The 17,632-nt window shown below is 34.1% G+C and overlaps 1 protein-coding gene across 1 annotated transcript; it reads left to right on the top strand.

The window, feature by feature from the left end:
* Nucleotides 1–1,247: 1,247 nt before the first annotated feature.
* On the top strand, nt 1,248–1,739 carry LOC126736756 (uncharacterized). The gene has a single exon (XM_050441288.1). The coding sequence runs from the start codon at nt 1,248–1,250 to the stop codon at nt 1,737–1,739; it is 492 nt and encodes a 163-aa protein (XP_050297245.1).
* Nucleotides 1,740–17,632: the final 15,893 nt, after the last annotated feature.

Below are 17,632 nucleotides of genomic sequence, written 5' to 3'. Positions count from 1 at the left end.
ATGGTCGAATTTTGGTGTGGAGGGAAAGGGGACAGCGATACCATGAAAATTTGATGGCGCCTACTACCCTCTTTGGTGGCGGTTCAGTTTGCGTTTGGGGAGGCATATGTTTCGATGGCCGCACCGATTTAGTCACCACTTAAGAAATGAAACAATGAACGATATACGATATAGAGACATTATTATAGAGAACATAAATGTACCATTTTTTGGTGCAGTAGGCGAAGAATTCGTTTTAATCGATGATTATGCGCGCCCGCACCGTGCGAGAATTGTCAATGATCGCATTGAATTTCATGGCATTACCAGAATGGACTGGCCACCACATTCACCCGACATGAATTGCATTGAACGTGTATGGGCCGAAATGTCTCGAAGATTAAACCAGCTCGAACAGCCACCTCTAACCTTAGAACAACTAGCCAATTAATTACCGGAAATATAGCAAAACATTCCTCAACACTACATTAACAACTTAATAAGAACTATGCCAAACAGGGTGACAGCACTAAGACGAGCCAGGGGTAGATCCTCGTAATACCTCGTAGGTCCAAGGTATTAATTTTCATGATAGAACTTTGGGGCACGCTTTACAGGGTGTAATTTTATTTTAATTTTTCCTGTTTTGTACTAAAAATTTAAATTTTTTAGGAGATATCTGTTTATTTAATTTTTTTTGGGGCTATTGTGAGTGAACTTAACAAAGATTTATTTATTACATTTAATTTTGTTTTATTGTAAGTCATTGGCAAACTAAATTTGCAGATTTTTATAATATCCACTTCGATTGTTGAGCAGTGTATTTACTTCTATTATAAATGCGCATAAAAATGTAAAAACTCGTTTTAATATTATTTTCTTTTTTTTAATTAAATTAAACGATATAATAAGAAAAACAGCACTTTATTTAAAAAATGTGATATTTCATAATTAATATGAATAATTTAATAAAAAATACTTTCTTCTTAGTATTTATCACAAAAACATGTAACTTATTATTGTTTACCGCAAAAACAAAAAATAAATTTTAGTTTTTTTCCGTCTATCTAAGCGATAAAAGGGTCATCGAAAATACCCCCTGCAACGATAAGCAGACCCAAAATATGCTCAACACATGATGAAATTCCAAAAAACATTTTTAATTAACTGATAATTTTTTTTTGTTGACAAATCCTTCGACTTACTATAAAAAGCACCGAAAGCACGCTAATCGGCATAAGTTGACCAGTATCCTTCAACTGAGAACCATGAAGTACTTAGTGATCCTCGCTTGCATCGCCTTGGCATCCGCCAGCTCCGTCAAAACCAAGGACGAGAAAAAATCCGAAAGTTCCGAAGTGACCACCCAAGCACCTCCACAAGGATGGCTGAACCCATGGTTCTACTCCGGCCCTGAAGGCAGATACATCCAAAAACCATTCTTCCAATCCTGGGTACCACCTTACCCATTCTGGGCTGCCTACCCACAAGCTCAACCCGTCTACCCACAAGCTCAAGCCGCCTACTACCAACAACAGCCCCAATTCAACCCATACGTGCAGTACCAAGGATACCCAGTTTTCGCTCAACAAGGTTTGGAAGGTCAACAGCCCGCACAAAACCCTTGGCTCATCAAGAACTTCTGGGCTAACCAACCATGGGCCCAACAGCAAGAGAATGTCCAGGAACCAGCTGCCCAACAAAATGTTCCTTTCTGGTACAAACCATGGGGATGGAACCCAAACCCTAACATTGCCTAATTTGTAAATTAGTTGACTGAAATTCTTTATTGTTTTTGTTTATTATAAATTTAAATTGTTGTCATAATAATATATATTTTAATAGAAAAAGTTGTTTTTTTTAGTGACTGTATTATAGCTATACCACAGCTTCATTACATACTTAAGTGAAGATCCATAAGATCCACAGAAGAGTTAAATTCAAAGTTTAAAATACAGAAAATGGCCAAATAAGACAGACTTCTAAAGTCTCTTGGGCTAAAGAGGAACCCAAACTATTCTGAATTTCAATAAAGATTTTCAATAACAAAATCTACAAAGCATCAGGATCTAAATGTTAAAATATAGAAGGACTAAGCTGATTTAATCTGTAACAAAATTGATGTAATTAATGTAATTATTCTATGGAAACCAAACCTGGTATTAATACGATAAAAGAAGAGAGACCTCTAAAAACTCTTACGCTGAAAAGAAACTGAATCTCTTCTGAGTTTAATAATTGGTCAACGCATGATTCATCTCCAACACTGATGGCAGATACATCCAGAAACCATTCTTCCAATCCTGGGTACCATCTTAGCCATTCTGGACTGACTAGCTACTTATAAGCTCAAACTGTTTACTACCCACCACAACCCCAATTCAACCCTACGTGCAATACCAAGGATACCCAGTTTTCGCTCAACAAGGTAACCAAGGTTTGGAAGGTCAACAACCCGAACAAAACTCTTGGCTCATCAAACCTGGTATAAATACGATAAAAGAAGAGAGACCTCTAAAAACTCTTACGCTGAAAAGAAACAGAATCTTTTCTGAGTTTAAGAATTGGTCAACGCATGATTCATCTCCAACACTGATGGCAGATACATACAGAAATCATTCTTCCAATCCTGGGTACCATCTTAGCCATTCTGGACTGACTACCTACTTATAAGCTTAAACTGTTTACTACCCACAACAACCCCAATTCAACCCTACGTGCAATACCAAGGATACCCAGTTTTCGCTCAATAAGGTAACCAAGGTTTGGAAGGTCAACGACCTGCACATTTCATATTTTCCAATTAAATATGCTTTATTAGCATATAACATAAAATGTTGCTGAATAAAGTAGCTAAAAATGGTAACTGTATCTAAAATTAATAGATAAATTGTGTATCACAAAATCAAAATGTAACAATAAAATTAAAATGTCAGAATATCTAAATCATTTAAATATCACAAAACAAAGCATAGTAAAACCCTTTAAAATAGCAACACCTAAAAGTCAAAATCTATATGCATCAATACTGTAAAAACCAAATGAAATCAATTTTTTTACACCAAATCTGAAATTAGTTTCTAAGTACTCTCAAGGCAAGGGGCAAAAGATTAAAATTTTTTTTACTATTGAACAAAAGAGACATTTTTGTTAATGTATAGTGAGGGATTGGCAAATCTATTAGGTGAGATCCATAAGTTGTAGTAATTCCTTAGCTGATCAAGAACTTCTGGGCTAACCAACCATGGGCTCAACAGCAAGAGAGTGTCCAGGAACCAGGTGCCCAGTAAAATGTTCCTTTCTGGTACAAACCATGGGGATGGAACCCAATTCCTAACGTTGCCTAATTTGTAAATTAGTTGACTGAAATCCCTTATTGTTTTTGTTTATCATTAATTTAAATTGTTGTCATAATAATAGATGTTTTAATAGAAAAAGTAGTTTTTTTTTGGTGAATGTATTGTAGCTACACCACAGCTTTATTACAGATTTCAAAAAAGATCCATGAAGATCCACAGAAGAGTTGGATGCAAAGATTGAAATACAAAAGATGGCATAAGAAGACAGACTTTTGAAGTCTCTTGTGCTGAGGAGAAACAAAATCCTTTCTGAATTTTAATGACGATCCATGGAATCAAAATATCTATCAAAATCTACGAAACATCAAGATACATCCAGAGAGATACAAGAAGAGAGACTTCGAAAGACTTTTATGCTAAAAAGAACCCGAATCTATTCTGAGTTTAAGAATTGGTCAACCCATCATTCTACTCCGATGCTGAAGGCAGATCTATCCCGAAACCACTCTTCCAATTCTGTGTATCAATTACTACCTACAACAACCCCAGTTGAACCTATTCATGCGGTTTGGTTGGATTTGAGTGAAGATTCATCAAAGAATCATGAAATCTAAAAAAACAGTTTGATTTAAAGGTTAAAATATAGAAAAACTCAATTGATTTAAATGTAAAAGCTGAATTAAAGAGAAGGATTGAAAACCACGAAACAGGTTAAAAAATTAAATTACTGAAGGGCTTTTCTGATCAACCTCCATTCCCAAATTGGTGTTAATTCTGTTTTAGTAGAAAAATGATAAATCTATTCTGGTGCCAGTAAGACAGTAAAGAGGTTATTAGTTTAAAACCGCGAAACCTAAAATAGTAAATATTCTTTTGTTTTTATACAAAAAAATTACCATAAGTGGAATTGCTTTTTTACTTCATAAATAAGTAATATTCTCGGAACATCCAAAACTATTTTGGCGTGGACTTAAAAAAGTTTTAAGCCGCCTACTAGCAGACAGTTTCAAAACATTCTTAAGCAGATAATTCAAAGAATATGCCGTAAAAATTACAAACTAAAACGAGAAAAGGCAGACAAGTTTAAGTTTACAATTTCCTGAAAACTGCACCTGTTTCATTTCAGAAAGATCCGGACACTGTAGTATACGGCAATATAAAATATAATAAGGTAACCTGTCACTATATGCGTGGTGAGAAGGAAATAAATCTTTGAGAAGCGGGCGATAGGTTTCTCGATTATTGAAACGTCTATAAAATGGACAAGGTTGCAACTGGAAATTTAACTAGTGAACGTCTTAAAATTCTTAATAAACTTATTTTATGTGTTATACCATTTGAATCGAAATTTTAGTTGGAATAGTAACTTTTACTGACTGTACGATCATCATTCTTCTAGCTTCTGATGCTAATGACACATTCTTACTTTTAAAATTCCTCGTGATCACTATTAAGGTCAGATAGGTACTTTAATTTCCAAAGTTGATAACGTTTTCTCAGTTTTGTAAGTCTAATGTTCTGAAGACTATATAAATGTAGATGGACTTTTTGGATGGGGAAACCAAGTGGTTGACCTGAAGATAAAAGTAGAAATTGAAATTGAGAAGAAACAAGTACTAATTATTAAAATGTATAAATATGAATCTAAAAACGCAATCTAGAATAGATAGACTTGATAGCCCTGTGCGTCATTCGCTGTAATCGCAATTAATATTTGATGAACTTTATTCAAACTTGTAAATAGTAGTAGTATTATGAACACTATATAAGTATAAAAAGGTTTTCTTAATGGGAAAAGCCACTAATTTACCTGACGATAAGGGTAGAAATTAAATTTAAGCAGAAACTACCACTATTTAGAAAATTAATTAAAATATGTAGATCTAAGAATATGAAGGTTACATGAGCTTAAATTGGTTTCCTTGATGGAAAAAGCAATAAGTATTAATGAAAAATTATGAAATAAAGAAATGTGGGAATGAAGATGATGCTGATGGTAATTATTATTTAGATGACTTTCCTAAACCTGATAATGTTGAGCATTATTTGTTGTAAATTGTGAAGGCTATATGAGCTCAAATGGGTTTTTTTGATGGACAGAGTAACTGCTTGACCTGGAAATAATAGCAGAAATTGAAACCCTTTCTTAAACGAAGCCTTTTCTATATCTGATAGTAGGGGAGACTTCACGGGGTAAGTTGAAATTGTAGCCGAATTTTAAGTCGGCGCTACTCGGCAAATCTCGTATTGCGTATACAAGCAGGCCTTGGGGCCTCTGAGTCAACCACCAACTTTCGAAGAGTGCGTACGTTCCGTTTGAAATTTAAGTGCAGTTTAGGAAAATTGTGACGTCAAAGTAAAATTTGAAGGTAGGAACATAATTTGAATATCTTTTTGCATGTATTCCCATTTGTTCAACTTAAGTTGGGGTGCTGTTTGTTAGGGTATATAGTTGCACTTTTACAGTGTTCTCGATTATTAGAGCTTTTAGTTTTTTGAAATAAAATAAAATAGTGGACACATGTCTGCTGGGGTAAGTTGAAACACTTAGCTCGGGGCAAATTGTAACGTGTTACAACTTACCCCAAAAATTGCAACGGTTAAGATAATAGTTTTTTATTGTTTAATTTTAGCATGAAAAACTATGAGAAGAAAACAAGTAGGGGCGAGACATCTAAAGAAGATATGGAGGAAGCTATAACCAGAGTTTTAAATAATGAATCCATTCGATCAGTAGCAAAAGATCTTAAAATTTGTCATGTAGCACTTAGCAGATATGTTAAGAAAATTAAAAAGAAAAACGATAATAATAATATGACACATGTCTCATTAGAAAAGTTTGGGTACAGTAAACACAAACAAATATTTACAGATGCCCAAATGAATGAACTTGAGCTCTATATTAAGCGGTGTACAAAAATTCATTTTGGTCTCTCTCCAAAAGAGGTAAGAAAATAAGCTTATGATTGTGCTATGGCATTTGAAGTTAAAGTGCGTGAGTCATGGTCTAAAAATAAGACAGCGGGCGAAGATTGGCTAACGAATTTTCTAAAAAAAACATCTTAATTTATCCATTCGAGTTCCCGAGGCAACCAGTATTGGACGTGTGACAAACTTTAATAAGACAAATGTTGATTTATTTTATGACAAACTAGCTAATGTCTGGGACAGATTTCAATTTACTCCATCTGACATATGGAATCTGGATGAAACTGGGCTGGCTACAGTTCAAAGGCTAGGAAAAGTTATAGCCGAAAAAGGCAAAAGTAACTCTATGCATTGCAGTAAGTGCTATTGTTAACCACGTCCCGCCGATGTTTCTATTTCCTCGAAAGCGCTTTCAGGATCACTTTATTCGAGATGGTCCGCCAGGTGCACTGGAGCTGGCAATGGATTAGGTTGGATGACTGTTGATGCCTTTTTTAAATTTATTCAACACTTTATTTCACATGTTTGGCCTTCTATCGAAGAACCCATCCTACTACTACTGGATAACCATGAATCTCACGTGGCATATAAAACTGTTAAATTTTCCAGAGAAAATGGAGTTGTGTTATTATCATTTCCACCTCATTGTTCCCATCGCCTCCAGCCTCTTGACCGGTCAGTTTATGGTCCCTTAAAAAATATATGACGTCCCAACAAGACTCCTGGATGCGTAATCATCCTGGAAAATCTATGACAATGTATGATATTCCAGGACTTGCTCGTGAGGCACTTCCTTTAGCACTTTCACAAAATAACATTACCAAAGGCTTTCAATGAACTGGAAGTGAACCATTTAACAGGAACATTTTTGGGGAAGATGATTTTTTGCCATCCAGTGTAACTGATCGACCGTACGTACAAGAAGATCGTCAACATGAAGAAGTACCATCTGATGTCTCGCCCGTACCTGATGATGGTTGTGCCTTAGGAAATCAAAGTTCTTTACTCACTAATCCTCCGAATGAAGCTCTTCATCTGGCTGGTTTAACACCTGCAATTGAAGACTTGCCTTTTACCTCTCATGCTGTACCATCTAATCACTAGTTTCCTGTGAAATTACTTCGATGCTAAGTTTTTCTCCAGCAGCAGTGAGGCCATTTCGAAAGTCTGGCCAAAAAAACAAACAACTAGAGGCCGGAAAAAACGAAAGTCTGCTTTTTAACTGATACGCCCGAACTGGAGGCTTTAAAGTCGGAAACTTAAGCAAAGCTTGTAAAAAAAGGGAAAGCATTGGCGCCAAAGGTTAAAGCAGCCAAAAGAATGGTTCTTCGGTCTTCTAACGATGAATCTGATGAAGACGATACAATTTGCATTGTTTGCTGCGAGAAACTTTCTAATAGCAAACCAGGAGAAGGATGGATTCAATGCAAAACATGTAAGCAGTGGGCACACGATGAGTGCACTCTTGGTGATCTCGGATTCAATCAATATCGGATCAATATGTCATCACTGTGACTCAGACGACGAATAAAATGTTTGTTGGTTCTACAAATGCATATTTTGAACTTTATCTTTATTTGAGTTTGGTGTGTCAACTTACCCCAAGGGCGGGGTAAATTGTACCAAAATCATGCCTGCTTTATTTTTGATACTTTAAAAATAATGCTATAATAAATAAAAAATTAAGTCTCTTATAACATTTATAAACGTTTGTAGAATATGGTAGGAAAATACAAAATTTGTAAGACAAAAAGTTTTTGCTACAATAAAAATAAACCATAAATTGTTACAACCTGCCCTGGTCCCCTACTGTGCATTATTCGATGTCAGCAGAAATTAATAAAATCTCTTCAAAAAATTATGCATTTTATTAGTGCATAATATCTTTTAGCACTATTTTCATAGATTGCATGATGGTTTTTTTAAAAACAAATGTGTGCCGAATAACCACGATTTCTTTTAGCGATTCTATTTTAAAATTTAAACTAAAATCTTTGTCGTGAAGCAAGTTAGAGAGTGAATCAGCATCAAGAAAACTTTTTCACTGGTAAAGATTACAATTATGATAGATAGAATTACTTGAAGCACCTTCACCAAATATTTATTTCTCTTTTAAATCCAACCAAATAATCAAGACGTTTAGGGAAGGGATATATCCGAAGTACTGGAATACCAGACAGCACTGTGATATATTCTAAAATAATACAGACTGTAAGAAATGCTGAAAATTTAGAATATTCCCGAAAAGAAATACTTGAATATGTCTGATTTTCAACTTAAGATATATTCAAGTATAGCAGCAAGCTTAGTTTAAGTTAATAAAGTTGTAGAATTAAAATTCCTTCATAAGTTCATGTGTTATTACTTTGATGAAAAATGGTGAATATAAAACGTTAGAGAATTTATTAAAAAGAAGTAGTTGGAATAGTTGATGCATTATATCCAAGTATAGTTCTAAGACTATTTGAATATAGTTTCGTGGAAGATGATGAATTTGAAGATAAAAAAAATGTTACTTATGATAATGATTATGTAGATGCTTTGCCTAAACCTGCCTTTTCCCTGCTTCTTTAAAAGTCTGAGTTTTCTCTGAAAGTTTCAATTAAGATAAATCTCAATGACGTAACTAAGAAATTTAGTAATTCTTAATTATTAAAGCATTCACTTTCTGTATGTAGACCTAAGTCCTGAATGCCAATGTTGTGTTAAATACAAATTTTTCACCACTCAGGCTTCTTTAAGCCAATTTTTTAAATAATTTGAATAGAATCTAGATATATTCATTATTGAACTACCTAAAGAACGAGTCAAAATAAAATCCTTTCCACCGTCAAAGACCGAAACTGTGATTTGCCAAATTTATATGCATCTTTAACAAATACTTAAATAAAAAATATCAATTATATAGAATTTACCTAGAATCCAATTGGTTGAAGTAAGAGCAAAAGCTAAGAAGATTTATCCAAAGTAGAGGAAACAATATAGGGAGTAAAGGTTAATCGAATACTCATTAACAGTATCCGGTAGGCAGACGATACCATACTTATTGCTGAAATAATAGAAGATTTACAGAATTTGATTCATCAAGTAGTTATCTTACCTTAGATATCAAAAAGACCACATTTAGGACCATCACAAAATCAGTTCAGCAACAGGAAAAGCTATAGATCAATGGAGAATTAGTAGAGAAAGTAAGTATATACAAATACTTAGGAACAACGGTCAATGAAGGTAATGAGTACACTGAGGAAGTTAAAATAGGAATTGAACAAACCAGAACCATATTTAATAAAATAAGAAATGTGTTATCTAGTAGAGATTATAACTTACAACTTAGATTCAGATTACGATTTTTTCGGTGTTGCTGAAGCAGAGGAAGAAGCTCTGTTTAAATGGAGATGGTATAGAGAGAAAATGGTATATTTGTAGTTCCGTTGAGTTATTTAGGGCTGCAGCGTGAGTTGAATAGATGATAGACACCCTTGTAAGAGGAAATGGCATTTAAAGAAGAAAAATATTAGTGGGCCACCCCTATTATGAAAAATCTAGATTTTTTTTGAACTAATGCAGAATATAATCAATGAAGTAAATTTGGATTTTTTTCAGAATATTCTTACATAAAACTTAAATAGTGTTATCTTTCAGATAAGTTTTAAAATACTAATAAATTAGTTTATTAAGTTGTAGTTTTAAAACCGATTGAAACTTTATACCAGTTGGTTCGAGAATAAAAAAATATGAATATCTCAAGAGCTACTTCATTAATAAAAATAACCTTAATGATGATAACCTAAATAGATGGTGGAGACTTGAAAAGAAAAAGTATTTATGTTACATACTTGAGGTCTTTAATATTTTTGCCTAAAGTAAAGTTTAGAAAAAATTAAATAACCGAAGAAAACTAGAGAATATTTAAATAAAGTTCCCTTAAAGGAAATAAAGTACAGAAACAGTTTTAAATTAAATTTATTAGATTATACAATAACTTTCAGATGAAGAGATAGCTTATGGCGTTTGCAACTAAATAATTAATAACCGAGTTAATACAAGTATTGAAGCAACTATTTCTTCCAGTAAAGAACTTTTAATTAAGTGAAAATAATCAGAAGAACCATTAAAAAATTAACTTGTAAAGAGATTATTTGAAGCAGCTTCAAGGTTATAGAACAAGAAGTAATGTGTTTCCTTGGAAAAAACCTCAAAAACAAACTCAGTATCCAGTATCTACCAGACATGCAGTTGGTAAGATGTGATTTCTTGTTTATTGCCGGCAACATCAGTGAATCTTTATCTTTTTTCTCCGTAAATGGTTTCAAACACTTAAGAAACATTTAGCTCACTAGGTTTCGTTATTGTCATAAATATCATCTCTGATATCTTACCGTTTCGGATAGCTTGCTGGATTCCCTAGATCGGGGATCTGTGTCCCTATATTCATATTTACAAGGTCTTTGTTGAGTGCGTCATAGAATAACATATAAATATATTTGAAAACTATTTTGTCATATCCTTAATAATGCCTTGCGCTTTAGCTTACATTGGCTGAAGCTAACACATTTTAGATCCTTCTAGTGTGATGTGGACGGATGTGGACTCTCTAGGCAGAAAACCCCGTTAGTAGGTTCGCATCAGGGTTTCTAATATATGAATGTGTGGAGTGAAGTGGAGTGTGATTATACATAATGCCTCCCCACAACAAAACTCTTCTTCCTTAGTAAGGAATCACTTCTTGAAGAAAGGCTAAACCTGGCTCTTCATATCCTTACAAATATGTCATCAAATAGGCAGAGAGAGTGTTGGTCGATTATTAATGATTTTAGACATTGCCATAGAAAAGAATCTGAACCGGAGTTAAGACCTGACATTTTAAACGACTATTATTGTGATATACCTAATATCTTGCTCAAGGGCATTCGTAGTAACATTGATCCCTTACACTATCTTCAACAAGTGTCGGTTGAGCATTCATTTTTCTTTCATCCTGTCGATCTTACCGAAGTAGAAAAATGAAATCAAACACCAAAAAACCATAAATCATCTGGAGCTGATGGGATATCTTCGAGTTTGTTACTCTTTTTGCCTGATTCAGCCTTAAATGCTTTAGTTTCTGCCATAAACAATTCTTTACATATTGGCATTTCTCCTTCATGTTTAAAAGAGGCAGTGGTTATCCCTCTTTATAAGGGTGATGATTTGGGTCAGCCTTGTAATTTCCGTCCCATTTCTATTTTGTCTACCCTCTCTAAGATAGTTGAAAATCTTGCAAAAAGCAGAATTTTGTCCTTTTTACATCATAATGGCATTTTGTCTGCAAATCAGTTTGGATTTCAAGCCGGTAAAGGGACTCATGATGCTGATTTTAGCTTTTTGGAGAGCGTCTATGTGTCCTTGAATTCTGGAGAGTCATCGGCGGGAGTGTTTTGTGATCTATCCAAAGCATTTGACTGTGCGGATCATGGAATACTGTTATCTAAGCTCGATAAATATGGTTTTAGGGGCGGAACGTTGCGATGGCTTGAGTCCTATCTATCAAATCGTACTCAGAAGGTTACAGTATCTGGGCGTTTGTCTGCTTCTAGATCCCTAAAATGCGGCGTTCCCCAGGGTTCAGTGTTGAGACCACTGTTATTTTTACTGTATGTGGATGACTTGAGTTCATTGAAACTGCAGGGCAAGGTGGTTCAGTTTGCTGATGATACCACGATACTATGAGCCATAAAAATTCTGATTATATTAAGACTTGTATCCTTGAAGACCTTCAGATTTTATCAGTGTGTGCTTCCAACAGGCTCGTGTTTAATGTAAAAAAGACGTCTTTTATGGGGTTTAAGTGCGATGTTCAGGGTCTGATGTTTGAGTAAAATTCCCTCTTGCAGAATAAAGAGTGCTGCAAGTTCCTAGGAATTACCATTGATGGTCGCCTTCGGTTTGAAGATCATATTTTACATTTAGCTGGGAAATTATCTTCTGGATGTTTTGCAGTAAGAATGGCAAAATAAGAGCTGGGAGGGGTGGTTGCACGTTCAGTGTACTTTTCACTTATTGAATCTCATATTCGGTATGGCTTGCCTTTTTGGAGTTTAACCAATAAGGGGCTATTTAACATTGTCTTTGTTATTCAAAAAAAAGCAGTTAGATACAGGTGTTCTGCTAAGTTAAGAGATTCTTGCAAACCCCTCTTCATTTCTGAAAAAATCCTAACTCTTTTTTCACTCTTTATCTTAGAAACAGCTGCTCTTATTCACAAAATTCCCAAACTACCCTCTGACACTGGCCATTTGACTCGTAGTGTAAATTATGTTCCCCTACCTATTCTTACGTCTTCCCTTACCAAAAACTCATTAATTTACGTAAGTAAAAAAATTTACAATCATGTTCCTCTATGTGTTAGATATATATCAGATATTAAGAAATTTAAAAGAGAATTAAAGACGCTTTTATTGGCTAAGGCATATTATAACCTGGATGACTTTTTTAATGATAGGTTTTAACCTTGGACATGTTGGAAAGTTTTTTTTCTCTAGTTTTGTCAACAAGTTTACCTTTATTTAGTAATTGATTGTTTTATTTAGTTATCTTTAATTCAAGTATGTTCAAAAGGTTTTGTCTTCTTGTGTTTAATTTTGTTCATTGTTTTGTCAAATTTTGAAATTGTATTTTCGTTTTGTTTTTTTAGCTTGTAGGATGCTTGTACACAAGATTATTCTTACGTAATATAGCAAATTTTCTTTCTTTCTTTCTTTCTTTCTTTCTTTCTTACACGATGGCGGTCACTTGTCCAAATCGGGACTCATCTGAAAAAAGAACATTTCTGCATTGAGGTAAAAGCAAGTAAGCGGCCAGCTTTATGTACTCTAGCAAGCCTCGGAACTTTTAAAGGTCTTGTTGATCGCAAATTGGCACAAGCCAGCCTTCGTCGAATTATAGGCCTAGAAATAAATCTTTCGTTCGTTCTTCTGAAATGCTGAATGCACTACCAGGTCTCCTGTTTACGCCTTCAGTCTCTTGAAACAGTTGCACTATTCTGATAACAGACGTCCTAGGAATGCCAAGCCTTGCTAAAATCCTATGATTTGAGCAGTTCTGTAGATGTAGAGCGATTATTCTAGCTCTTATTTGATGGCCAGGCATTTTTTAACAACTGGAAACGAACTTTTCAAGATTTATATGAAATTAACAATTTTTCAACAAATACTGTAGTTAAAGAAAGTGATAAAATGCTGTGGTGTTTTTTGCTCATGATAAAAAAACAAGAATTTATACGGGATTATTTCAACATAAACAAAATTTCGATAAAGGTTTTAGCGTTTCGGTTAAGGTTTTAGTATTATTTGCGATCCAATATGCGATCCAATATCTACCAAAGGTTCCAGAGTTACATTTTCCGTCTTCTAGAAATAGTATAAGCACAAATATTTTTAGTACGTCTCTGTAATTCTCTATATTAACACAAAAAGCTATTATGCTGAAAAATGTGAATTATAAAGTAAAAAGTAAACTGATTATTCAGATAAAATTAAAAAGCAATTTGCTACTAAATAAATAGAGAAGTATACGAATTTCAATTAGTACGATATTCATTTTATTGAAAGTCGCTTAACACATACAAAATGCAGTTTATATTATTCTTCAACACAATTATTCTTCTAATTTCGAAATCAGTTTGCTCTGGATCAAGAGATGTTTTAATTTCTAAAATCACGCAGCAACAAATCCAACTGGATAAACTAGAAACATGGATTCAAAAGACTATCTTTTGGGAAAAATATTTTCCTATTTTTATTGTAAACTTTTCGTTTAAGAACTTTAGACACCCTTGTATCAAGCTGGATACCACAGCCGAGGAGCTAATTAACTTGGGCCTTATTACGAACGAACGCACCATATTTTTTATTAATTTTCTTGAAACTGACTGGACCCAAAATAATTTTAATTTAGTTAGATCATTCTTGAATTCAGGGATGTTCATCGTGGTTACGTCAAGACTTCCTCCATTAGAACTAAGCCTTTCATTGGTGAAATATGGTATTTTCTACTTAACTTTTCTTATTCCTTCAATCGTAGATGATCGCTTTAAGCTGTACAGCTTGAACCACACAGAAGTACCATTTGGTTTTTTGGAAAATATGGATAAGAAAAGTACTGTTAGAGGTTGTTACAACATTGATGAACCTTATACTTTTATGAAAGCAGATAATAAAGGTAATTATAGACATTGAAGTAAGTATGCATATATATTGGGTAATATGGATAATTCTTTTATGGTTTTCTGTTGCTTGTAGCTCCTTAGAGCTACTTTAGAGTTCATTAAGAAAAAGAATATATTAAAGTGTTTTAGTAGCATAAAACACTAATTTCTTTGCCTAATGGACGTAAAATTTTAAAACTGAGTTTCACCACGAGTTTTAAAAAGAAAGTCGCATTTTATGGTCTATGGAGTAAGTTTATCAATAGAGCATTAATTAATCTGGAAGTAATATTTTAATTAATAATTCTGAAGTTTTTATCCCTAGTTTTTTTTTCTCTAAAAACATGAATGCGACCCTTTCATTTTCTGCAGTTTCTTAAAAGTTTAGTTAAAGTTTTCTTAGCCTAGAATAAAAATTTCTTTACATATTGGCTCGAATAATATGGATATTATTTGCAAATGATTAGTACTAAAAATACTCAATACTCAATTAAATCATTTCACTTCTATAAGATCAAACTCCACCAATAAGACTATACTTGGGTTACCGAACAGATGGAGTGGTCACGTGATCGTTCTGCGCCTGAGGTGTGGCCTAGAGCCTCGATAGGGTTCATGACTTGTGAGGGGTGTTATTTAATTTTATTAGTCGAGCGGCTTTAGATCGTTTTGGTTGAATTTTCTGCTATTCGAATATTTGAATCTTCGCAATATTGAAAAGTTGAGATTGTGTTTATTTTTTTGTTAATTTGTTTGTTAACAAATAATGGCTGACGTGCCACGTACACTCCCATTGTCACCTCCCAAGAAAAGAGTACGAAGACATTTGACCATTGCTGAAAAGGAAGTGATTATGAACATATATAAAACATGTGATAACGAGCATCCAGCATACAACAAAGTGCACAAAGTCCAGTTTACAGCAGAAGCAGCAGATAATAAATATTTTTAATATACAGTGTGTCCCAGGATGAGATGATGAAATAATAATTTTTTACATAATTATAAACATAATGTGTAAAAAAGGTATTAAAATAAATGTAGTATTTGTTCCTTTTTTAAATATGGAACAAATCTATACTTATATTCAATCTATAAATTTTCATCTCACAGGCCTACCAGCGCAGCCCCTAACTTGTTATTCCTTCTTTCATTTTAAAACACATATTTAAAAAAAGATAAAAGCTACTTAAGTAATTCTCAAAACCAGATTATGATCATAAAATTATATTTTATAATGGCCGGGTTCATCAGAAAAAAGCGCTCCCTGAGCGCTCGATTATTGCTCAGGTGTGGCAATTTTTATTGGTCCTTACTATTATAGGCAAAACTTCCAGCGCTCAGGTAGCGCTCGGTTCTGATGAACCTGGCCAATTACACCCTAAATGTTTGACCTGGCACGATTACTTAAAAGGATTACCTATCCCTTTTCGGTAATAATGATAACAGCCTGGCGTTGTTACTTTTAAAAAAGCTTTATTTACAAAAAACCCAAAAACTTAAAATGAATGACATCTAATATAAACAGCAGAGCTTTGACACAATATTAAAATGTTACCAATTGTTATACTACACTTACTTAAATAGTACCTTATTATAGAGTCAGAGGCGCCAGAATCAATAAGAATAGTAATTTGTTTTTTTGGCAAATGAAAGTAAGGCAGCTCTATTTTTTGTGCAATATTGTTTGAGTTAATGTTTGATTCGAGGCCAAGTCCTAAAAATTTTCTGGATTGTCAGAAAAATTTTGACTATTGGGCGTGGCAACATAATTTTGATTTTCAAATTTTTGTGGTGGGTACATAAAATCAGGGCTTAAACAATTAGTTGCTTCGTCAAAATCGAGGGGTTGTTCTACAAAATATGATTCGGGGTTGTCAAAATCTGGGTAAGTCTCTACGTTCATCAATTGAAAATTATTTTGTCTTTGGGGAGGTTGTTGATTTTGGTAAGACATCCTAGAAGGTCCTGCAGATGTGACCGACATAGGAACGGGGGGTTCTGTGAAAGGCTTATGGGTTGGAGCAAATACGTTTTTTTGACTGCCAAAAGTTTGGGTATTAGTGGGGTAATGTCGGTGTTGAACGGATCGGGGTTGTATCGGTACAGGTTGACTAGGGAATTTTTGGTCTGCCGGGAATGACATGGGAGCTAAAAGTGGATTTAGGTGGTGTGGCTGACTAGAGGCTCTAAATGATTGGTTTTGTGGAAAATTATGGTTATTGCGGTTAGGGGGTGTACCAAATTGATTGCGATGCAAAATTGAATTTGTATTTGTAAAGTTCACTTGCGATTCAATCATGTTGTAATTTAAAACGTGATTATAAGCGTCATCAAGTGTATTCGGTTGCTGTAACATGAGTAATGTTTTTAGTGTTTGTGGAGAATTGGCAGTCAAAATTAAAACTGAGGTTTTTTCAACTTGATTAAGCAATGCGATTTTTGCGCTGTAATCATTGACCTCGCATTGTATTTTTGCAATTATTCTCTGCACAAATGTTTTAAGCCTATCTACAAATTGTAAAATATTCTCTGTGTGTCTAGAAATGTTAATGTACTGAAGCTGTTGTAATAAAATTTGATATGTAATAGGATCGCCGAATTTAATTCGTAATGCGTCCTTTTTTAAGCGCCAGGAAGTTAAATCAGGCCTAGACAGTAAAAAGTCTCTAGCTTTATCTGTTAATTTAGATTTTATTGCTGCTAAGACTAATTTGTTTTGATCAGCATTTTCACTATCGCGAAGAGAAAAAAATTCATTAATTGAGATAATGAAATTTTCTAAATGGCTGAAAAAGTGGGTAAGAGTGATGAATGGAATCTTAGGGTTTCCATATTTAAATCTAAAGGTCTTAAAGTGTTTTCTACAACTGATGGTGAATTTTCTTCGGACCTTAAACTTAAATTTTCTAGAAGCTCAGCTAGTTCATGTGAGTCTGAAGAACTTGAGCTTTGTCTTAAATTAGGAGTTGAGCTTAATCCTAAAAACGCTCTATTTTTTAACAGGATTTTTTGCAAACGGTTAGAAGTACTTGACATTAAGGCAAATCAGCAAAAAAGAAAAACTTACAGTATAGGCAAGGATGAATCCATAAAGACTATAGAGGTGTTGCTGGAATCACTAATAGGTCCTCCTGATGGAACGTCAAGACTGCTGGGGGAAGAAGGGCGGCAATAACGTCGGCGTCGTTCTCTGCCTGCGTGTGTGGTGGCGGTAGATGCACTACAGGATCGCTCT

The sequence above is a fragment of the Anthonomus grandis genome, chromosome 5 (genome assembly GCF_022605725.1).
Source record: "Anthonomus grandis grandis chromosome 5, icAntGran1.3, whole genome shotgun sequence".
In the NCBI taxonomy this organism is placed as follows: Eukaryota; Metazoa; Arthropoda; class Insecta; order Coleoptera; family Curculionidae; genus Anthonomus; species Anthonomus grandis.
Note: the sequence above shows the minus strand (reverse complement) of the source record. Positions and strands in the feature narration are given on the sequence as shown.

What these genes read in the sequence shown, in the direction of transcription:
- LOC126736756 (XM_050441288.1), top strand. Translation starts at nt 1,248, where the DNA reads ATGAAGTACTTAGTGATCCTCGCTTGCATCGCCTTGGCATCCGCCAGC.